Genomic DNA, 25,166 nt, shown 5'->3' with positions numbered 1-25,166 from the left:
AGTACTGAGCGAACGGGTTGGCGTGCTTTTTCCGTGCAATGTATATTGTGACTAGACGGTGCTCCTCGGTCTTGTGAAAGAGCAGGACATCACCTTGGGCAAAACAAAGTGCTGTAAAGGTGGCTAGCGGTACAAGAATCTGTTTCGTTAAATGACGCGCGGATAGTTTTTGCGTGTTTTTTCCACGCCTACAGACCGAACAGGCAAGACATTTCTGGTACATGAATTTCATCACTACGATCGTCTACGTCCGTGAATATTGTTTGTTTTTTTTAAGTACCAGAATATCTCATGATGTACGATTTTGTATGCTTCAGTGCGAAGTCGACATTATCTAGAGGAAAAACTCCATAAACTTCCTCTGCAGTGTATTGTATAACGATTGGTGTATGGTTTTGTTAGATACTCTAAAATTATTCTCGATTTGTGCAATACTTTATGTACATTTCTATATTTGGTCAGTCGCAGCCGTAAACTGTACATCCCGAGTGTAAAAGTTTTTAGGTTTTATCCCTGAAAATTCGCATATGAAGTATCCTACATCGAAAAACTTGTTAGCTATTGTATACCGTTTGAAGGTAAGCATGGAAAGTTGCTGAATTGTGTTCAATTATGTCGTGCTCAGAGTTTAAGATCCTAATTACTGTGTAAAGCGGTTCCAGTATTTTACATCGAAAAGAAGTGGTGTGCAAAGTGGTAGATTGCGAACTGAGCAAATTCGGTGTGAAAAGTGAAACGATAACCACCTCGAGCGAGGCGACTGTGAATGAAAGTAGCGTGTTGGATTTACACGACTCCATTCCGTTCACGACTTGTGAAAAATGCAATGCTAGTTGTAGGCGTATGTAGAGAACATTCTGTATAGTAGCCGACGATTTACTTAATCAGTATATTTTGTCGTTGTCATATGGGAAATACTCTTTGTCCAGCTTTAACATTGCTTCACTACCAATAAAGGAATACAGGCAAGCACCGTCAGCAATTGATTCCATGGGTATGTGTTTGGCTCTTAGTTTGTGTGAGTTTATGCGATTCTTGCTGCCTGGTCGATTGTACGGAATGAGCGGCCCACGGAATATAGAGGAAAGATTGATGGTGGGCTGTGCAATTGTTGCTTTTTTTTCTCTTAAAGTTACATGTAGCGTATTGCATCCCGTTTTACTTACACGTTGCCCGAATCGAATGAGCATACGAAAATCCTTTGTTTCCGTTGTTTAGATAAGACAGTGATCCATTCACAGGTGCTTGCAATGCAGAAGCAGAAAATACTGGATAAAAGAAATCTAAACATTGTCTCATCATCGGTTCAAGTCTCAACTTTTACACGATCGATTGTTCATTCTTTTCATGAAGCATCTATTACTTGCTACGACCGACTTGTGGAAGCCTTATAGAGAAAAGTTTCTAAAATTTTGACGAGGCAAAATTTGTTGCAGCAGCGGAGGTAATCGAAGATTTGGTGGGATTTTTTCCGTTTTGCATCAAATATATGACACATGACTGTACAACAAGAGTAGTGTGCGTATTCATCATAAGCACCATAGCCTGATAGTGTGTGTGTGTGTGTGCGTATGTGGGTTTGTGTGTGTATGTGTGTTTGAAATAAGCGTGTGTATACGGAACGACTTAAATATGCCTTGGAACGTTATCGGAACCATTTATAAGTATTATTATTATTATGTTTTTAAATGTACACATTCTTGCGAGTGTTTTTTACACTTGTAATTCAAATTAATTGTCAATCCTGCTAATATTAATGCATGTAGGAAAAAGTGGTATTTTCACAAATTTTGCATCTTTTTGGCAAGTAACTACTGGGGAAAACTCTCGTATTCCTTCTACATTTCAAATGCAAATTGCAAATGTGCATAAGATCCTCAACATACCTTGCTTGCGTTAACGTTAAGCACAGTAATGGGATTAAAACGTATATTCACTACTGAACAAAACTGTGAATTTGGAATATTTCAGAATCCTGAGCTAATTAGATTCTTACTATCATATTTTATTGAGTACAGGCTTTGCCAGCCAACTTTGCCTCGAAAGCGGGTGATTTTGTCTCTAACGCACGTTATTTTGAAATAGCTCATCAATTGTTGTCTCTAAAGCAACTGGTATTGAAATAGCTCATCGACAGTTGTCTCTAACTCGCTTTCTAGACTGCACCGTCGCGTAACGCGACCAGTAATTACGCGAAGTAAATTTAGTACCGTAACGCGACCAGTAATTACGCGAAGTAAACCAGTAAACCAAAGTAATTGTGATTATGAGATATTGTAGAACACCAAGAACAATAAAAATTATTATTTTTGTATGCGTTAAAGATATTTTTATGTATTTTTAAACAATTTTGCGTATGCTTTTCACTCGTGCATGTATACGTATGTCATCTAAGAAGCCTGCATTGTGGTGTTTAACCCGGTGGCATAAACGCATTATCTTAGCTGTTAAGTGACATACATTGATCCAAGCAAGTGCGTTTATGCCACCTAGGTAAACACCACAATGCAGCATTCTTATTTAATATACGTATGCAGGCACCTATAAAAATTAAACGCAAAATTGTTCAAAAATACTTCAGAATAGCTTTAAACCATACAAAAATAATAATGTTTATTGTTTTTGGAGTTTTAAAACGTATCATAACCACAATTACTTTGTTTATACCATAGTTTTCGGCTTGAGACAAACGTTAGAGACAAAGTCAGATGAGTTAGAGACAAAATGAGATGAGTTAGAGGCAACAGTTAATAGGTACGGTCACACGAGACGAACCTTTGATGGCGAACCTTTCGCACACTATTTCAAATGAATGCCAAAAAAAGGTTCGCCGAACCTTTTAGCGTTCACACGTAACGAATCTTTTGCCGCTTTTCACTGTATCGTTTTGTGAACAAACTGTGGATCCAAACGGAATCTGTCAAAAAAGTTCGCGGCAAAGGTTCGTGCTATCCATCAAAATCGGTGAACCTTTTCTGCTCGAAAAAGGTTCGCGGACCCTGCTCGATTCTCTAACACATTCAAAAAAAGGTTCGCCGAGCGTCCAAATTCGAGCAGGGTTCGCCTTGTGTGACCGTACCTAATAGGTAAAAGCGGCGTGGGGACAGTGAAAAGCGGCGAAAGATTCGTTACGTGTGAACGTTAAAAGGCAAAAGTTCGGCGAACCTGTTTTTGGCATTCGTTTGTAATAGTGTGCGAAAGGTTCGCCATCAAAGGTTCGAATTTGAACGCTCGGCGAACCTTTTTTTGAATGTGTTAGTGAATCGAGCAGAGTTCGCGAACCTTTTTCGAGCAGAACAGGTTAGCCGATTTTGGTGGATAGCACGAACCTTTGCCGTGAACCTTTTTGACAGATTCTGGTTGGTTTCACCATTTGTTTACAATGCTTACTTTGATTTATTCTTACCAACTACCAATGAAACTGCATCAAAGATTCGTTATGTGTGAACGCTAAAAGGTCCGGCGAACCTTTTTTTGGCATTCGTTTGTAATAGTGTGCGAAAGGTTCGCCATCAAAGGTTCGTCTCGTGTGACCGTACCTAATGAGCTATTTCAATATCCGTTGCTTTAGAGATGCAGTTGATGAGCTATTTCAATTTTCGGTGGGTTAGAGCTGAACAAAGGTGGCAAACCCTGTAAGCCAACCGGTGTTGATAATGTGTTTATCAAACATAAATGACTAATTGATAGTTATTTATGTGTTTATCAAACATAAATAACTATCATATTGAACAAAATGTAGCAAAACAAAATAAAAGCATGTGGCAACTAGTAAATTCTACTGAAAATTATCGAATAGCTGCTGTACTATGAGTTCCTGTACACGCTGCACATAGCAGGGGTTTAGGATTAACATCAATCCGAAAGTGAAGGGTCTCAATTTCCGCAAACAAAACACTGTTTTCATAGACGTTTTTTACATTTTTTTTATTAGTTTCGGTTTCTTCTAATCTACGCTTTGCGAATAAACATAATAATCCTGAGTTTTTAAAGGTGTCCGAGACATCCAGCGGTGCGTGGGTTTGAATCCTATCTAAGCCAAAACTCACCGATGTACTCGGGCATTCAGCACGTGCGTTAATGCCTAGTAACCACCTTAATGATAGGCTTGTTTGCAGACGCTTAAACGAAAACGAAGAGGGACAAATATAAGATGTAAATAAATGCAGAATATAAGAATCCAACAAAGGGGTCAATGTTTGGATAAAAAGAAATTTATGCATGTAAAATTAGATTTAATTATAATAATAATGATAAAAATAATATTTTTACATTTTCGAATGAAAGCACCAAAATTTCAGACAATTCAATAAACATGCTACATGGACAACAGCCATGAAATTGACACTTTTGGAATTTGTTCAACAAATAGTGGTACATATATGTCTGAGAAACTAAATTTCACTTTCAACTGTTTTTATCTTTACTAAATCCTTTAACAATTGGATTTTAAGATTTGTAGTTCTCATAGTCAATGTGCGATCTTGATCAATATTTTGCTATGCACAGGAACGAAGATTATTCCTTGTTTCATTTTGCCTGTTATAATGTTACTGAACCCTATTGCGCAAGACGGTGTGCGTGAAATGCTAGAGATACGCTGCCTATGCATGAATGGAATATTAATAAACAAATTAGAATGCAGTTGCTCATCGGAGAGAAAAACGAAACTTAAATATTTTTTTTCTGCGATGGTCAGAATTAGTATTAAGTATGTTATCATTTTTTCGTTGTATTTTTGTAACAACTCGAACAGGTTAGGTAAAAGAGATATAGATATATGAAAGAAACCTGTGCGGTTGTTCAAGGTGCGTTCAAGGAAAGAAGTGATTTCTTGGTTAAACATTAATGACGTATCTAAACTTGGCACCGAACTTTTTAAATTGTTTGATGAATTGGGTGAATCTTGGGGAGGTAATCTATCTAAACTGCTCTGACTAAAATGTACTTACCATTAACTAAAATGAATATCCACAATACTCATCTTGGGATGGTTGCATATATTTCTCTTAACCTATCCGGATGAGTGGATCATTGGCTGGAACTTTCTTGCTTGAAGCAAATAAGACCTCGAAAGAAGAATGCTCTGCTTCTAATTTCCAAATTTCCAATTGTTTGTTGACCTCTGAACCTGATAGAAACTGATAAGCCCCTCAAGTTACAGTAAATAGTTTTATGGATAGACGAATCAATGTTTGACCAGATTGGATGAATAGTTCGCTAGATGGCTACAACCTAGGCATGGTGAAGCATTGAGGATAAAATGTCTGAAAGTATTTTTTGAAATGGATACCAGCGTAGAAAATACTGGTATGATTGAAAAAAAAGATTCACAGCGTATAGATTATATAATACACTGAAGATAAAGATTGTTGACCATACACGCATTCTACTACGTATTAGTTAATGGGTATTCATATTATATGTACGATGCCAGTTTAAAAGCACGGTAAAAAATACTAGTATAGTGTAATGCATAGTAATATTTATGTTAACTGTGTTTCATCTAATCAGTTGCATTATTTTTTTAAATGTATTTCCAGATTTTGTTTTGCAGTTGCTGTGTCTTAAGTGTGTATATCCAGCTGGTGACGAGTTTTTCTCTGAGACAACCTGCGAAACGGACTGCAATAGTGTATCGTGCATCAAGAAAGATAAATCAAATATCTTGGGGTCGGGGTTTTTGTGTTTGATAAATTGCTCGTTTTGACCATCAATATAAAGTGCTGGTCCTGTTGGTGTTTCTGCGTAAAGCGTGTACTTATTCTCCTCAATCGATGTGCAAATAACGCGATATAATAACCTAAAGGCGCCCCTGCTAAAACAGTAAGGAAACAAGAACGAGTCCTGTTAAGAAAATGCGTGAATTCAAGGTCGTTGTCCTGGGGTCTGGAGGCGTTGGAAAGTCAGCTCTAACAGTTCAGTTTGTTTCCGGGTGTTTCATAGAGAAGTACGATCCCACCATCGAGGATTTCTACAGGAAGGAGATAGAGGTATGATGTGTGTTTTAAATACTAGGTACAAATAAGCCAACATATCTGGCCATTACAGGTCCGGGGTGGACATGTGATTAACACTAGAACTACCGGAACTTTTTCAATCACATTTATTTCTTAAGCATGCATGACTTTCACACATCCAATGGAATGTTAATGTTTATTCTAGTATTTAAATGATTTGCAAATCGGCCCATGAGCGCTGTAGTAGGGGTGGGGTACGTTTTTCTTAGCAAAAAAAGCAAACATTCCTGAACTGGTGACTAGTTTGAACCTTTATGAATCCTATCCAGTGATAAAATCAACAATCAAGAGCCAAGTTGTTAGAAAATTTTATAGTTTTCCTTAAGGAGTGCGTATTACCCCATCCACCCCTACACCTTCGGCAGGGTATGTTCGAATCCAAACTATGACTTACGGTTTGTCGACGTACGGTTTGGATTGGTTACACTACGCTTGTTGAGTATCTCTTGGCCGTTTTTTTAAATACCTTGCCTTTGTCGGAATTTTTTATAATATTTTGGATACCATTACAGATTCTATAAAAAGTTTTGTTTCTGTTTAAAAAATATTTCTATATATATCATATTAGAGGTATTCGAAAAACAAAAGTAAAACCGGTAAAACAAATTACTAGGGTTAGTGCGAATTTTTTGAGCTCGAAAAATAATTTTGATTTCGATGTAAAAGTGGGCCAAAATAGATGCAAGGAAATCTGGTTTCGACTGAAACGAAATTTCTATGCATTCTGATACTGGCAGCTGATGGCCAGAAACTTTCTAGACGAAAATGCGATCATCCTGCAAAAAAGTGGATATTAAAATATCAAATTAAACATGTAATCTCACTTATTTAACAATGGTAAAAGTAAACAGCAGTTTCTAAATTATTGAGAATATTTAAACCATAAAAGACTTAAAATAAGTTTTTCTTATGTGGGCCAAAAGTGGTACACAAGTCGGTCAAAATAGAAACAAAGTGGACCAAAATAGCGACAAAAAGTGTGTTCGGGAATTGGAAATTTTTCAGGGAAAACATTGAAAAACTTAAGAACAATGAGTGCAACGATTTCTTTCGTGAGGACCCTCCACTTATTAGACGAGGACTTTTATGTTTTGCAATTTGGTAAAAGTTGCAGCAGTTTTTGAGCAGCCGTACCTATTATTTTGTTGTGCATTGTTGAAAATACCATGACTGTGCTAAATAATCACAGATTTTCGATAAATAAACGATTAAACTGCGATCGAATAAACGTTTGTTTACGTTATGACATGATTACGCATACGATTATAGGGTAAGAAAGCCAAAATTCTTTTTGACAGATAGAGCAGCGGAACCACACGATTACGCTAGCGATTACGCTTCGTTTCCCGTACCCTTCATGTTTGAATTTAGGGTATTGTTCAACTTGGAGTAATGAGCAAAACTTGTTGCAGCTAACAGAGCAAACAGAAAACAAACCCCCACTTTGACACATTTCAGTCGACAGCAAATCGGTAACCGTGCCTGGTTACCCTTATTACGAGGGCTGACAATAAAGTAAGGTCTCCAATTTTTTTTTTTTCATAGAAAATGACATTTATTTACAAAAAGCGATACACCGTTGGAAAGGCCAAGGTCTTGACTACTTTTCTACATAATCGCCATTTTTTCCAACACCTTGCGCATCCGCACGATGAACTCTATTGTCTATGCCGGCAGAATACCACTCTCCGTCAGCCTTCAGGGCAGGGAACATGTGGTAGTCACTTGGGGCCACGTCGGGACTATAGGGAGGGTGATCGAACAAACCCTTCCAAAAAATCATCGCCTACCTCTTCAAAACGGGCCACAACTTTGGTCGCACATTCCACGCGCCGCTTCATGTGGTCTTCGGTCAGCTGTTTCGGCACCCATCGGGCAGAAACTTTGTGATACTGCAAGTTGTTCACAAGGATATGACGGATTGTTTCGCTTCTACACACTCCTCCAAGCTTCTGTTCCAAGTCCCTAATTGTCGCACGGCGGTTTTTGAGCATTTCTGCCTCCACTGCTTGAACAATCGCATCCGAGACCGACGGTCGGCCACTTCTCTCCTCGTCGTGAACATTAGTGCGCCCGGAATTGAACTCGCGGCTCCACTTACGCACGTTTTTTATGTCCATACACTTTTCCCCGTAAACTTCAACTAGTTGACGATGGATTTCAATTGGTGTCACCTTTTTCGCACTCAAAAAACGTATTACAGAACGCAATTCGCACTTGGACGCTGACGCGAGGGGTACCTCCATCGTTGACGGCTGCTCAGCCAAGACTGAGCGGTCGGGGAAGACTCACCCAGCAGCAAAGTGGTAGTGGGGGAACCAAGGAACACGGCGGTGTTGCCAGATTTCGCCTAGCGCGTGATCCGGCGAAGTTGCAGCGTTGGAGACCTTACTTTATTGTCAGCCCTCGTAGACGATCAATGTTACTGTTACTCGATTATTGTCAAATCACGATTGACAGAAATATTGCTGTCAGGAAATCGGAACCGGGCATGAACCCCTGGTCAGACCTTTACGCATACGTATGCGTTTGCGTTTTTTTCCCATGGGAGAGATAGGGGCTGTCGCTGATGACAGCATACCTTTCGTTTTCTGTACTAAAAGTCAAACGATTTTGATTCTTGCCGCAGACGCTTCAACGCTGTCACAGAGAGTTTTTATATGTCAATCAAGGTTACTCCCAAGGTTGGTTTATGTGGAGCGATTTGACAAGTAAACATAACGCCATCTTGGAATTTATGATACCCAAAACAAACATTCGTAATGAACGTTTGAACTCTATTCTGTAACTAAAAACAGCTAAACCAGGCCTTTTATACAAACCGCCTTAGTCCAACCTTTACAATTACATCAATCTTGCAGGTAGCACTTCTGACAGAGTCAAAATTTGACGTTTTGTAATCCTGATGATCTGTGGTTTGAAAACACAGTTGAACATCATAAAAAATTAACACAAATTTCATATGAAGAGCTCAAAACCTATTCGTTTCTATGAAACTCACATGACATGTTTTATATAAGACTTATTTAAATCAACAATGCGTGGATAATAGAGGCACCGTGCGACTTGCTCTTGTTTTAATGGTGCGTCCTGCTCCATTGCTTACATTTGGAATGCTAGGGCGTCTTACCCCACCTCGGCCGGTGCATCTTGCCCCACTCTGAGGATCGTCCGTTTTATGTAGTACGACATCCCCAAGTAGGACACAAGACCTCTCTCCGAAGCGAGTTTTCGATGACCGAAAGACGGTATATTATAAATCAGTGGTCAGCCGTTCGTAATACAGAGGGGTGCCAGACTCGAGATTCGATCCCACACCTGTGGCGTGGTGTTTCCTCGCGCTACCGCTGCGCCATGGGCACCCCCACCCGTTTTATGTAATTTATGTAAAATTTTGAGAATTTTAAAACAGTTTCTCTTCGGTATTCGTTAAATACCATTATCAGGTAGTAAAAGAAGGCCTGGGTGTTTAAAAACTATAATATCAAAGCATGCCATACCTTACATAAAAGTGACAAAATATTAGATCATTTAGAGTCAATTTGCTTTTTTCTCGTTTTTTTTTTTTGAAATGGTTATTTCGTGCAGTGAAATTTACATAGGCTGTATTAGATACGTTGATGAACATATTCTATTACTTAAATTATTTTTAAATGGCTTAATTCAGCTTAAAACAGGCCGGGCACTATGGGGAAAAGGCGGACATTAGGCGATGGAGAGTATGATAAATTCAGTTACATTTCCTTGCAGTAGATAAGTTAACTAAGACCAATCCAAATTTTTAGTATTTTAGGACCAGTAGATTTCGAGAAATAATCTGTCAAAGTCAAAAAAGTGATAAAAAATGGTCCGCGCTAGCGAACTTTTATTGATTGCTTGATGGCAATCGTTTTACAAGTATTTAAACTATGACCATGATGTTTTATACATCGTTGGAAAGGTAATATGTTAAGCTTTCATAAAAAATATTTAATATGCACATTTACCATGTCTTACTCACTTTTGCCAAGTAAAACTGTGTGTTATTATGGAAAAAAACGCTTTTTGGTAATCCAGCAAAAAAATGTTTCGGTGTGTTTTGGTCTAATGAGTGTTTAGAAACATAGTTTAGCTAATTTTAAAGTATTTAGCAAAGTTTCACCGCCGGCATGGACCCGGATCAACCCCAACCGTAATTTCGAAAAAAACACTCTGCTAATCGTTCCTGGTCTCTATGAAAAACAATGAAAACGATTTGAAAACAAACATGATCTAAACAGTCAAGTTCTTTATTCTACTTTGTAAACACGCTTATCAGTCGGTTATCATAGGTTAACACGCACGCGATACCATAACCGTGAACAACATCGATCTGACAGCTGCTCGACTATGCGACCGCCCATAGTTTATCGATCGAAACAGAAACCCCGTTGCCGATAGCTATTTCGAGTAGATTTAGATTTCGATCGACTATTTCATTTGATCGAAATCGTGACGATCGATTTGTTCGCGATACAAGCCACTGTTCGAAAGGTGCTCTGACAATTGAGGGTATTATGATCCAGTTCCGCGTTATTGCTCGAAAGCTTCCGCATATTTGCTCGAATAGCAACCTGGGTATTTATACAAGTATTTCAAGGTATATAAATATATAGTTTTTAACAAGTTTCGAGCACTTTGATTTTTAATCAATTTTCAAAACGATCGAGTTATTGGTGTGTTTTATACTATGGCTAAATGGCTAAATAAATCAAAGTGACTTGTCTAAACACAACGTTGATATGAAAAGTGCATCCTGAATTATCATGTTCTTGGTAAATACCAAGATCCATAGAACCCACATATGCTTCGGACACATACGGTCTATAGAGATCCATCGACCAGGAGGTGCTTGAAACTGCTCGACGTTAACGACGCGCGTCGTTTCGTATCCGCGCATCGTCTCGACCCGCAGGTGGCGTCGTTTTGGATCGTTGAGACGCCCAGCCATTTTTTCGCTTTTTTCAAAGTGTTGTTTACCTTTTGTATGGGCCAGCGTCGAGAAGTTTATCGTTTCCGCGCTCCCAATCATAATACCCTCAAATGTCGTGAAGAACTGTCACTTTTTTAAGCAGGAAGGTAGCAGAATGGGCCCTTCCAGACGATGGCAATCTTTCGCACACATTCAAACATGGTTGTCAGCCATGTGCAAAAATGGCGGATTCTGTCCATACGATGGCGATCAATGGTGCCTATCGCGAACGCAAGACTTTAGTCCATATCGATCGGTATCACTTTATCTATCGGTAACGATATCTACTCGAATTAGCTACCGCGAACGTTCTTCCCATATCGATAGATAAAACAATTGAGGGTATTATGATTGGGAGCGCGGAAACGATAAACTTCTCGACGCTGGCCCATACAAAAGGTAAACAACACTTTGAAAAAAGCGAAAAAATGGCTGGGCGTCTCGACGATCCAAAACGACGCCACCTGCGTGTCGAGACGATGCGCGGATACGAAACGACGCGCGTCGTTATCGTCGAGCAGTTTCAAGCACCTCCTGGTCGATGGATCTCTATAGACCGTATGTGTCCGAAGCATATGTGGGTTCTATGGATCTTGGTATTTACCAAGAACATGATAATTCAGGATGCACTTTTCATATCAACGTTGTGTTTAGACAAGTCACTTTGATTTATTTAGCCATTTAGCCATAGTATAAAACACACCAATAACTCGATCGTTTTGAAAATTGATTAAAAATCAAAGTGCTCGAAACTTGTTAAAAACTATATATTTATATACCTTGAAATACTTGTATAAATACCCAGGTTGCTATTCGAGCAAATATGCGGAAACTTTCGAGCAATAACGCGGAACTGGATCATAATACCCTCAAATATCAATCGATAAGGCAAGCAGTTCTCAGGCTGTCAAACAACTATTTGTTTACATATGGCTTAAAAATTAATTTGGATGACAATTGTCATCCAAACAGTTTAATTATTGTTTTATACGCATTTCTTCCTTTAGTTTCAACAAGTTTTGTGTACTTAATTAGTAAAAGGAGTTATTGAGCATGAATGCTTATATCCAAGGTTATTAACACGTTAACCGCCCAGCCTGTTTTGTAACACTTTCTGTTTATTTCACTCGGTCTACAATTTCGTTCGAAGTTGGTCACTGGCACCGGTGAAATAAAATGAAGGTGAAGTAAAACGAAGTGGAAAGAATGAAACGAAGTGAGTGCATGAACATGAAGCACACTGGCGGACCGACACTGGCGGACCGTCACTGGCGTACCGACACTGGCGGACCGACACTGGCGGACCGACACTGGTGGACCGATACTGGTGGACCGACGCGACTCATGAATTCGTCAATCCATAGGGGTCAACGTGGCGAAAGAAAGGGAAACTTCACCGTCAGTCTGGTCGTCCATGGGACTGATATGGCGGTTAACGTGTTAAGATGTATTCTGGAGTTGTTTGAGATCCGTGACGAAGCCTGAGTAAGCAGTAATCTTTGAGGAAATACATTCATTAATGGTTGAAGCATACTCTCTTGGCCAATACATTTGAAAAAAAAGTATTAAAAAAATCTGAAAACACTGAGATTTGTGAGCTTTAACTTATGTAAATTGAAAAAACTGTTTTTTTTCTTTTTCATATTAAAAAATATCTTATTTTTTAAATTAAATTAAAACACCAATATCATAAATGAACTTTTCATCTGCTACCGACTGGTCCATGGCAGTCGGTAGCATACCGATCGATTTAGCTCAACAGTTTGCGTTCGCGGTAGATATACCGATCGGTATCGCAACTGCTCGAAAAACTACCCATAGTTTATATGCATTTGGCAGATGCCCATATAGACTATATATCGATCGGTTGTTTTAGCCGTTCGCGGTAGGTTAGTTGACCAAATGAACACATATCGATCGGTAAGAGATACCGATCGGTATGTCAAGCCTTTCGCGATAGGTACCAATGTTCATCAATGTTTCCAACAATGTTCAAGGTTTCTAAACATTTGTCATGGCATATAAAAAAAATATGTAAATGGTAAAATATGTATCAATAGATAGTAACAACAAATGGTAACTAGTTAACATCACAAAAGTTAATTTAATTAGTGGCATGATAGAAAAACTGAACCAACACTTGCCCAAATGAAACTGACTCGTTCTAATTAACAATTTACTTAAGGTTCGTACAGGATACAGCTTAGCTTCGTTACCTTGTTGAATGCCAAACGGATCGCTGTCAAAATTGCTCGACAATTGAGGGTATTATAATTGGGAGCGCGGAAACGATACACTTCTCGACACTGCCCCATACAAAAGGTAAACAACACTTTGAAAAAAGCGAAAAAATGGCTGGCCGTCTCGACGATCCAAAACGACGCCACCTACGTGTCGAGACGATGCGCGGAAACGAAACGACGCGGCTAGCCATTTTTTCGCTTTTTTCAAAGGTGTTGTTTACCTTTTGTATGGGACCGCGACGAGAAATCTGACAGTTCGTATCGTTTCCGCGCTCCCAATTAAAATACCCTCAAATGTTTCCAGCTTATCCATCGACCCATGGATAGCTCGTCAATTCGTTCGGCAATGTTGCTTGGCACACACATACAGACAACGAAATCGTGTACGAATTCGGTAAACGTCAACATGGCTGAGAAACATTGTTGTCGTCTGGATGAACCTGTAGAGAGTTTCACGGTGGTACACAGCCATGCACAGACATGTTCAACGCAGGTTGACAGAGCACCTTCATATGATTGCATAGGTTTGTTCTTGTGTTTTTATAGTGTTTGTCTTGTTCGAGAACTGACAGAGCTGCCTTACCCACATTTTTATGAGCAGGTTGAAGCTACGATTATAATTAACAGAACTATGTATGCCATGTATAAAAACAACGATTGTTGCACTATTTATTCCTTAGCGGTGAGGTTTGCAAAATTACTTCAGGTCATGTTCCAACCGGCAGTAATTAGTTCATTCTTCGTCAGGGTGATTATTTTCGCAACCGAAACGCGTTTTTAATAAGAAATTGCAAAAGGTTTGTTTTACCTCTGGGGTGCACATTACCCCAGCAACACCTATTTATTTAAGAACAACATTAACAACAAAATATGATAGTAAGTATAACTTATAAGTGTGATTTTCTGTCATATTTTTAGGTGGACAACTCTCCATGCGTTCTTGAAATTCTGGACACAGCTGGAACAGAGCAATTTGCCTCGATGCGAGATCTTTATATAAAAAATGGCCACGGCTTTATCGTCATGTATTCTTTAACAAACCATCAAACATTTCAGGTAAGTTCTGTTGCATTTCATTGATGTTTTGAGAACTTTTCCAGCTTGCATTATTTAAAATATTTCCTATAAATTATATAAACTTCAATTAATTTTGTAAAAGCATGTACTCTCCTTGTAATACAATTATTATACATGCGCTTTTAGTATCATCTGTTCCTAGAAAATTTACTGTCAAATCGCGTTTGAAAGAAAAATTCATTCCTCAAAAACGGAACCCCGCATAGCTGACTTCTTCCTGCTGATGCTAAAAAAATTGAGTGTTGAAATAGCGATTGTTTTACTTTTGGCTCTGTTAGCTGAAACACGTTTTATTCGTTACTCTATGTTGAACAGTTGTTGAACACTGCCTCTGCTGACTGCGGCAACTTGCCACTTGTATTTGCCACTTGCCGACGTACGAATCAGTCTTTATTCTATTTAGATAGATCGATCGCGATCATATAGTTCCATTTATCTTTAAATTTATTTTAAATTTAACGTAAGGCTAAACATAAACACTTGAACTGCTTTGAGACTATACTTGTGTACTTTGCAGCAGATAATTTGTTCGATCATGTTCATGACACTACACCTTAATAATTTTTGAAGATTTTTGTGGTCTGAATCTCTTTACTAAATTTCATGATTATCTACAGCCAAAAAACTATGCACGATATTTTTCTTTTCCAGTGTGGTTAAGCATCAAAACATTACAATTATTGTCACTTCGAGCAATTTTAAAATATATGTGAGTTGGGCGAAAAAGTAATCGAGTAGACATGGAAATAGAAATGGTAGGATATAAAAAGGAGCGACGAGCTGTAGCAGAGAGAGTTTTAGTCAAAGTGTGAAAGGAAACGGATAGTAAAGAATATAGAAGCTACACCTTTAAACCTTACATGGGGGCTCAACCAAAGAAGAGGTCATCGGATCTTAATAGAAATTAACGGGCTCAACCAAGAAGAAGTCTTCGGTTTGGAATAAGAATTATTCATACATTCGTTTTGAGGAAAGATAGACGTCAGAAGTCGTCCGTGAATAGTTGGTCAGGAGAGTAAGAAGCATACCGGGTCTGAAGTCATCCGCGTAGTTCTTGAATGGTCTTCGGAGATTGGAGTAAGGAATCTTCCGCAGTCAGGATATAGACGGAGGTCATACAGCAGAAGTAGTCCAGTGTGTGCACAGAAGGTTTTCGTCGGAGTTTAGTAAGTCTGCACTGTGTGTGCTGTGATTTGCGCTGTGTGCGCTGTAGATTGCAATGTGTGTGCTGAAGGTTACGCTCTGTGCGCTGGAATCTGCTTGGTGTGAATCGTCGATATGGAATCTTTACGGTTGATGGAAGAATACTCTCGTTCGGAATTAGTGCGAAAATGTAAAGTGGCAAGACTAGCAACGATCGGAAGTAAGCAAGATTTAGCATCCCGTTTAGTCGGAGGATGGAGGATGAAAATATCGTGCATCATACAACGTACATAAACTCATTCTCCATACGCGATAGTGAAGATAGCGTCGAAGAGTTCTCTGGAGAACGAACGCAGAATATCGCGATTTGGTTGAATGATTTAGAAGATGTCGGTCGTAAATGTGCCGGAAAAAACTCGTGGGAACAGCACGAAGTTTTCTAAGAACATTATCGGAAGTTACAACGTTCTCCAAATTAAAAAAAGAATTATTAAGCGAATTTGGCGTGGTGGTGCGACCGCGGGACGTACATAGAGAACTTGAATCTCGGCGGATTAAGAGTAACGAAGGAGTATTGACATTTGTGTATGCTATGCAACAGTTGGCGAGAACAATTAGCTTGGATGAGACCAGCTTGTGCGAATACATCGCGGATGGTGTCACTACTGACCCACATGTACGAGCTATTCTTTATGAGGCTCAAACTGTTCAAGAATTGAAGAAGAAACTTCTCTTGATGGAACGAGCAACACAGAAGAAAACAGAAAGAGTACAACATAAGCCAATAGAACAGAGTAAGCAGTTTGACCAAGATGTGAGAAAGCCAATTAATAAGCGGATTGTGAAAAATGATGAGCGAATACGTCAATGCTTCAACTGTGGAATGCTCGGACATTTAGTAATCCATTGTACAAGACGTGTTGAGGAAAGCCCCAAGTGTTTTAACAGTGGTGAACTTGAACACCAGGTAAATCAGTGTCAAAAGAATGAAGTTCTAACAATCACAGCAGTGAATGATCCGTGGTTTTCGATGAATAACGAGAAGGAACAACTCGAGTTTAAGATGAAACAACAGGGTGAAATCATCGCAAATCGAGATAAGCAGATAGAGGACCTACGATCGGATCTGACCGGATTGGAAGATAAGTTGAAGCAGGAGCGTGATCTATTGAGAGGCTCGGAAAAGGATCGGCTGGCGGAGAAAACGAAGCTGATTGAGTGTGTGGCGAAAATACAGTTTTTGGAAGAAAAGTTGAAGGACAGTCAGCAGAGGCAGTGTCAGTTGAATGATCGCGTACGAGTACTATCGTCAGAGAATGGGCGACTGGAGCGAGAATTGCACGAAGCTTTTGATAAGTTGGCGAAAGCGAAAGAAGCAAGCGATGATCGTGAACAACAATTGGTCGGTGTTGGCAAGTAAACACACGAGGCTAAGTCAACAACAGAACAAGTGACAGAACACGAAGGAGCTAGCTAGCGAGGGCAACCTAGCTCCCGAGTTTATGGCAAGTAGGAACTAGGACCCCGCGGCAAGGAACGAAGATAACGACTACGATACGGGGTCAAAGTACGAGCGGTCATGGGGTCAGCCCTGCGACGAGCACTGACCACCGCAATATTAACGATCACCGATCAGTAGCATTTTGAAGATCGCGAAGAGCAAACGTGCAAAAGCACTTTGGAAACCATTTTAAAAATCACTTAGAAAACCACTTACGAACGATTCTAAATAAAGTGTAACTTAGCACTAGCTACACGCGTTCTTTTATCGGAAAGTATCCGAACTTTGCTACAAAACCTTTTGCACTAGTTCTTGCAAAGCGTAAAGGTTTGTGTGATTTTTAAAAGTTAGAAAAGTGAGTGACTCCTCGAAGTGAGTAAAATGCCGAAGAATTTCGATTGCGTTGCGTGCGACCGGGACAATTCAGCATGCGATATGGTGCAGTGTGATACATGTGGCAAGTGGCTGCATTATGATTGCGCCAACGTGACGGCCGAAGTGAAGAACCGGGAATGGAGCTGCAAAAGATGCACGAGGCCAGCCGACGGGAGCGAGATAAGGTTTGGGAAGATGGAGAGACGCGGAAGGGACCTGGGTGGAGAAGCCCAGTCGGACGCGGGCCATCGAGAAGCCAAATATGCCAAGCGCCCGGGCAGCGAAACCTCCGAAGCACGGCTCAAGGCATTACCCGAAACGAAGACGAGTCTGATGTCTTCAAAGGCCGAAACGTGCTTAAGCTTGTTGAAGGAGCAAGTGCTTGCCGCGCGTGCGGAGAAAACGGCGATGGCGACCACCCCGAAGGAGATGGCGGCCGAGAAGGATTTGGCGATGGCGTCCGGAGAAGCGACAAACCATCGGGATCGATCCAATGCGTCCGTCGGGGGAAAATCGCGTTCAAGTGTTGCGAAAACCTCCGTTTCGAGAACGAGTGGCAGTTCCCGCGCATCGAAGGCAGCCAGGATAGAGCAGCTGGAAAGGGAGCATGCGCTCCAACTGGAGATCCTGCAAGCGACGGCAACGGCAGAGCTAGCAAACCTAAAGCTAAGCCTCGAGAAAAAGATGTCTCGGATAGTGGATGATTTTGCTAGCAGCTCTACCAAATCATCGAAGATGCTAGATAAGATGAAGAAAACGGAGAGAGATTCCGTTAGTTCGGTGAGTAACACCAGCGAAGCAAAATGGCCCCGTCGAACCGAATCGAAGGAGCCATCGACCCCGAAGAGGCAGCCATTGCTAGCTGACGAGGCAGCAGCAAGGAAAGTTTGGCCAGCAAAGCTCCCCACGTTTTCTGGGTCGCCCAAAGAGTGGCCGATCTTCTACAGCTGCTACACGGAGTCAACGAAGGCATGTGGGTTTTCGTCGCTCGAAAATATCATGCGGCTTGAGGCCGCGTTGACAGGAGCAGCGAGAGAAGCCGTCGCTTCGAAACTTATGCTGCCAAATGCTGCCCCGTTGGTCATGGAGGTGCTGAAAAGGTTGTACGGTCGCCCCGCGCTTCTGATAAAGGAGCTTATAGAAAAGGTCCGCGCCACCGAAGCACCAAAACCGGAACGTCTGGATACGCTCATCACGTTCGGTTTAGCGGTTCAGCAACTGTGCGATCACCTTACTGCGTGTGAGATGCAGGACCACATGGCGAACCCAATGCTGCTAGACGAGCTGGTAGAGAAACTCCCTGCAACTAGGCGGTTAGAGTGGGCCCGATTTAAGCGCCATTTCGAACGGCCAACCCTCAGGGAGTTTGGTGCGTTCATGGACGAACTGATGGAGGATTGTTGCGAGGTAACGGTGTACGCTCCCGCCAAAGTCGAGGCAGGTCGAGCTCCCGTGAAACCACTCCACCGTTCACATACGTTCACCCATTCCTCGTCGACCGTTGAAGTTAGCACTCCAGTAGCACAACCGGTGGTGAAGCAGGATGAGAGAGGCAGCACAGGCAACCTTGTGGCAAAGTGCTTCGTCTGCAATGACCCCAGCCACAAGGTGAGGGAGTGCAAGGAATTCCAACGGATGCCGCTCGCCGCACGAATGGAAGTGGTGAACCAGAGGAACCTGTGCCAAAACTGCCTGAGCCTTCATTGGGATAAGGCGTGCAGATCTAAGCAGTCCTGCCGGGTCACAGCTTGTGGCCAGAGACACCACACCTTACTACACCCGGACACCGGTAACGTGAAAGCACAGTGCAACACGCATCGCGTAGCGGAGCCGGAGATTTTGTTCCGTGTAGTTCCCGTTACGCTGCACAAGGAGGGGCGCAGCGTGGATGCATTCGCGCTTCTGGACGAGGGCTCCAACCTCACGATGATAGAGTCATCGCTCGCGGAGCAGCTAGGCGTTACGGGAAAGCGGGAACCACTGGAGATGCTGTGGACAAGCGGCGTGCGGAGAACGGAGGAGGCTTCTCAGCGCGTCTCTTTCGAGATCTCGGCGAGGGGCGAAGGGCGGCGCTACACAGTAGCGGCCGCTCACACAGTCAAACAGCTAAGTCTCCCGAAACAAACCTTAAATGATAAAATTCTGATAAGTAAATATGATCACTTCCAGGATTTGCCAGTTACGACCCACCTGAACGCAGTGCCACGAATATTGATCGGGCTCCAGGACGTCGCCTTGTTGGAACCACTAGAGACGCGTTCCGGCGGACTAGGTGAGCCGATCGCAGTGCGGTGTCCTCTTGGATGGGCAGTTTACGGACCGTATACAGTGCAGCAACCGGAGGTAGATCAGAGCGCACAACCGTCCTCGCCAACAGCTAGAGTCGACCAACTGCGATCCACGCGAGTGTATGTCAACTGCCATACGAAAGTGGTAGGCAGCGAAGACTCCCAAGCCAACCCGGATCTACACGAGGCGCTACAACAGCTGTTTGCGCTAGAAGGTGATGAAGGAACCACCATACAGAAACCCATCAGCGATCAAGAGGAAACAATAGGGCATTGCTTAGTGCATGCAGGTGTTGAGCAAGAGAAGCTCAACATTGATCTGCAGCGCTTTTCGAGGTGGAAAATCCTCCTGCGAGCGGTAGCAGGCGTATACCGATTTATAAAAAATTGCAGAAGAAAGTTAAAGGGCTTGCCAATACAAACCCTGAAGGCGACTGCAGCGCAGGAAGACCTTATCATACAAGGAGTCAGTTCGGAGCAAGTGCCACTAAGCTCCGAAGAGTACAAGAAGGCCGAGCAACTTCTCTGGCGAATAGCTCAAAGGGAATCGTTTCCGATGGAAGTGAGTGCTCTATCGGTGACTAAGGAAGAGCGGCACACATTAAACAACAAATCTGTGGACCGGAACAGTAAATTGTATGCGCTGGCGCCGTTCCTGGATGAAGCTGGTATCCTTAGGGCCGAAAGTCGGGCGTGTCAAGCCGACCATCTCGCATACGATACTCGCTACCCGGTCATCTTACCCAAGCAGCATGCCCTCACCCATCTGTTGGTCAGTGAATACCACGAACGGTTCGGCCATGCTAATTGTGAGACCATTGTGAACGAGTTGAGGCAGCGGTTTTACATCCCACATCTTCGCTCCTGCGTCGCGAAGGCGACAAAACGGTGTCAACGCTGCAAAGTAAAAAAATGTCAGCCAAAATCACCACGCATGGCACCTCTCCCAGCGGCTAGACTTACCCCGTATGTGCGTCCTTTCAGCCAAGTCGGTGTGGACTTCTTAGGCCCAGTGGAGGTAGTTAATGCAAGGCGCAAGGAAAAGCGATATGTCGCTGTATTTACCTGCCTCGTAACACGCGCAGTCCACCTAGAAGTAGCACATAGTCTGTCTAGGGAATCGTGCATCATGGCGGTGAGGCGTTTTTCCAGTAAGCGAGGGCCCCCAGCGGAAATATTCTCGGACAACGGCACGAATTTTGTAGGAGCCAGCAACGAGCTGAAAAAGCAAATTGCGCAGAATAACTATGCTTTGGCAGACACGTTCACAGATGCGCAGACCCGATGGATCTTCAATCCGCCGTCGGCCCCCCATATGGGAGGAGTATGGGAGAGGATGGTGCGGAGCGTAAAGGAGGCAATGCACGCTCTCAATGATGGAGGAAAGCTGAACGACGAAATTTTGGTCACCGTGTTGGCGGAATCTGAGAGTCTCATAAATTCTCGCCCGTTGACATACATGCCGCAAGCCACATCTGACACCGAAGCGCTTACTCCAAATCATTTTCTTTTAGGAGACTCCTCTGGGAAGAAAGACTTGGTTCGCCTGACCCCAGACCACGCAGAAGCACTGAGGAGCAGCTATTCGAGGTCTGCAGCACTGACGGACGCCCTCTGGGAACGGTGGTTGAAGGAGTACGTTCCTACACTTCACAAGCGATCAAAGTGGAGGGACGACACCACCCCGCTGAAGGTAGGCGATTTGGTCTTTGTAACCGAAGGGGCTCGCAAGGATTGGCGGCGAGCAACGGTGGAGGAGATCTTCCCCGGCGCAGACGGACGAGTGCGCCAGGCAGTAGTGCGCACTGCCCGAGGAAAACGGTTGAAACGTCCCGTAGTAAAACTAGCAGTTATACAGGCCGAGCTTGACAACGAAGAAGATGTTGATAGGAGTTAGGTTGAGCTGCAGTGGAGGAAATTTGCCATCGAGTTAGTGAATCCTTTCGAGCCACCAGGATTCACGGGCGGCGGGATGTTGGCAAGTAAACACACGAGGCTAAGTCAACAACAGAACAAGTGACAGAACACGAAGGAGCTAGCTAGCGAGGGCAACCTAGCTCCCGAGTTTATGGCAAGTAGGAACTAGGACCCCGCGGCAAGGAACGAAGATAACGACTACGATACGGGGTCAAAGTACGAGCGGTCATGGGGTCAGCCCTGCGACGAGCACTGACCACCGCAATATTAACGATCACCGATCAGTAGCATTTTGAAGATCGCGAAGAGCAAACGTGCAAAAGCACTTTGGAAACCATTTTAAAAATCACTTAGAAAACCACTTACGAACGATTCTAAATAAAGTGTAACTTAGCACTAGCTACACGCGTTCTTTTATCGGAAAGTATCCGAACTTTGCTACAGTCGGTGTTACCAAAAAATTTAATTTGTTGAAGGGAGCCTGCAACATAACGGGAGCTCAGCTAATTGAGATGGATTTCCTCTAGAAAGAATCAAAACGCAACATTAAGTACGCTGTGCAGATGGAAATTCTCCGAAAGCGCCGTGCTGAGAAGGATAACGACGTATTAAAGACAAACGTTGGAGGACGGGAAGTAATAGTTATACCAAGGAGCTTGGAGAATGCTGAAGATGATGAGGATGAGGAGGAAGAAGACGAAGATGATGAGGGCTATGATAGTGATAAGGAGTCGAACGAATATGGTTCCGAGGAGGATATTGTTTCGGAAATTGCGAGTAGTCACAAGAACACGAGTGAAAAGGATGCACCGGCAGAACAAAAGGAGCCGTGGCCTACACCGACTAAGTACTAACTAGGAAATATAGGAGTGTAGTAGGCAAAAATCTTATAACCGATTAGAAGTTGAGAAAGTAAATGAAGAAGTAAGCAAAGCAAGGAAGCAAATGCAAGTCTTCCTGGCCGGAAGAGATAGGTCAGGAAAGGCCGTGCGGGTAGGTTAATGTCATCAAATATTTTATAGGAAAAGTATAGGTCTTCCGGGGCGGAAGAAATGTTAGGAAAGGCCGTGTGAGTTGGGCGAAAAAGTAATCGAGTAGACATGGAAATAGAAATGGTAGGATATAAAAAGGAGCGATGAGCTGTAGCAGAGAGAGTTTTAGTCAGAGTGTGAAAGGAAACGGATAGTAAAGAATATAGAAGCTACACCTCTAAACCTTACATATATTTTATTGCAATTAATGATAGCATTCGTCTTCCAGCACCATGATGCATTCTTTCCTTCTGTGATAGTGATGGAGGGCGCATAAAAAACCAAACACCCAAAACGAAAATCAAATCTCCAAACGTTTACAGATCAGATACGAATCAGATCATTCTCTCAAAAGCCTAGAAGGTACCGGTTTTTATCAGAAATGGTTGATTTGAAAAGTTTGGAAAAATATTTTTTTAGTATGGTTTTCTAAAAAACTTTTTTAAAAATAAAATTGAAAACCGGACAAACGTTAAATTATTGGTTTTTCTACCAAATCTGGAGGAACTTTCCTTCACAGAATCCTTTGCAAATGCTGGGAAAGCACAAAGCTTCAAGAGTATTACGTTTACCTTATTTCTATCTTATTATCTGTTTTCAATTTATTTCAATGTATAATTGCAGGATATCGCGAGTATGCGAAATGTGATCAGCCGTGTAAAAGGTAGTCAACCAGCACCCATCCTCCTAGTCGCCAACAAGCTAGATTTAGATTGCCAAAGAGAAGTGTCAACGGCCGAAGGTAAGTGTGCTTAAAAATAAAAGTGTATTGGTACGAAGATTACGTTAGTTTATAGGATTTCAAACATAATGTTGGTAAAACATTAAGTTAACCATTCGTCCGAAAGGGTTCCATATATTTTTTTGCTGTGGTAAAACACAACCAGCGAAGTTTGTCAAATTTTAGTGGCAGTCCGCAATCTGGTTCATCGGAAGCACGAAAGAGCCAAATCAAGCCGATAGATGTCTTCTCGATCACCAACAGCAAAAGTGGGTGTTATTGTATATTACACCAAGGGCCCCAGAGAAGAGATGGGAGATGGAAGATGGGAAAGTCAGTGACAGTGAGACTTTTACTGCCAACGTACGCTCTGACATATTATTTATTCGATCAGTATGATATAAGTTAGAATAGATATGACTTAGGGTTAGTTTCAATTGAGAAGTGTAGTTATTTAAGCAAAACAACTGCGCATGATAGCCCAAAGTACCAAAGTTCAAGTAATTATCAAAGGTGTACAAGTCATAGCAAAACTAAGTACGTTGCTGAGTTAGTTGTTTTAATAATTGTAGAATAATGTTGTAGGGTGTGTATATTAGTTTGATTAGAAAATTACATCAATTTGGCAGGTAAAATGCAACAAGAAGATTGAAAGGACTATAAAAGATTGTATTTTCTATTCATTCAATCAACTGTATATTTAATGAATAAGTTCATCGGATAGTGACGTAGATGATCCCCTCCACCTGGAAAAAATATTACTTAAAGTAATCAACAAAAATGTTCATTTTTACGTATAAAAAATGGATAAAGCACTCTAAAAATGGTCGTTTGGTAATTGCCACTACATCGATCAATCAAAATATTTTGTTTAGATACTAATTCTATTTTATTTCTATCCTCTTACGCAGGAAACGCTCTTGCGGAACAGTGGGACTGTCCTTTCATTGAAGCATCTGCGAAAGATCGCATCAACGTGAACGAAGTCTTCGCCACCGTTGTTCGGGAAATGAATATGACCTCCGAAAAACGTCAGAAGAAGAGTTACTGCTGTTGTACATTGTTATAGAAGTGGCATTAGGTCTTATTTTAATCCAAGTAATACATAATAAAAGGAATGAAAAATTAGTCCACACTCTTTGAGTGGAAATGGAGGATAAAAAGAAAATATTACATGGTAGGTTTGAGTATGCTAAACGATTAAGTTGTGTGAGCCTGTCCACGCTCCTTCGATCGGTACCGCTTTTAAGTTTTCAACTGGCAGCAGCAGGCTACAGAACGATGAAGAACTTAAACAATCTTACTCAATTACAATCATATGATCACTACAATCAACTTTGTAGGCGCGCCTATTACTTTACAACCCTTGCGTCTTGCATGCTCCTTGCATGTGAATGTTTTAACAAACCATAATTATTTTTTTTACTGAAAATTTGGATTTTCTGTATTTTTTACTTGTATATTCTTGCTCGATTTGAAGAAGTGTACAACAATTTAAGAAAATATAACCATAAATAAGTGAAACACAGAGAGGTAATTATATTTACCATCGATGTCGGCAGATTAGCTAGAGTGGAATGAATCAAGCATAACGAAGAAATCATAGATACCACCATTTTGAGTATAGTATCAAACGCGAACAGGAAGCTAACCAAATGCATCAAAAATATAAGCAACCGATAAAGGCACGATGACGATGAGGAATAAAAAGGAAGCAGGGACAGTACTAGTAGTATCAAATAGGAAACCTAAATTAATAATGAAATGTAACAGATAATAATTATTGGTAATGCTATAAAATATACACATGTGTACGGGGGCGTAGAAAAGCAAGAAAAATAAAATAGCAGTAAGGGTGAA

At 41.6% G+C, this 25,166-nt stretch overlaps 1 protein-coding gene across 3 annotated transcripts; it reads left to right on the top strand.

Moving 5' to 3' along the window:
• LOC131262553 (ras-related protein Rap-2a) lies at nt 1–25,166 on the top strand. 3 transcript variants are annotated; one of them, XM_058264592.1, is made up of 5 exons: nt 1–217; nt 5,544–5,993; nt 14,172–14,309; nt 23,210–23,327; nt 24,218–25,166. In XM_058264592.1, the coding sequence occupies exons 2-5, from the start codon at nt 5,859–5,861 to the stop codon at nt 24,373–24,375; spliced, it is 549 nt and encodes a 182-aa protein (XP_058120575.1). In that variant the 5' UTR covers nt 1–217; nt 5,544–5,858; the 3' UTR covers nt 24,376–25,166. The 3 variants fall into 3 exon arrangements, with proteins under 3 accessions (XP_058120575.1, XP_058120576.1, XP_058120574.1); XM_058264593.1 differs by having other exon boundaries at nt 22–129; XM_058264591.1 differs by lacking the exon at nt 1–217 and adding an exon at nt 313–578.

Source organism: Anopheles coustani, chromosome 2 (genome assembly GCF_943734705.1).
Source record: "Anopheles coustani chromosome 2, idAnoCousDA_361_x.2, whole genome shotgun sequence".
Lineage (NCBI taxonomy): Eukaryota > Metazoa > Arthropoda > Insecta > Diptera > Culicidae > Anopheles > Anopheles coustani.
This window is presented reverse-complemented; position numbering and strand designations above follow the sequence as displayed.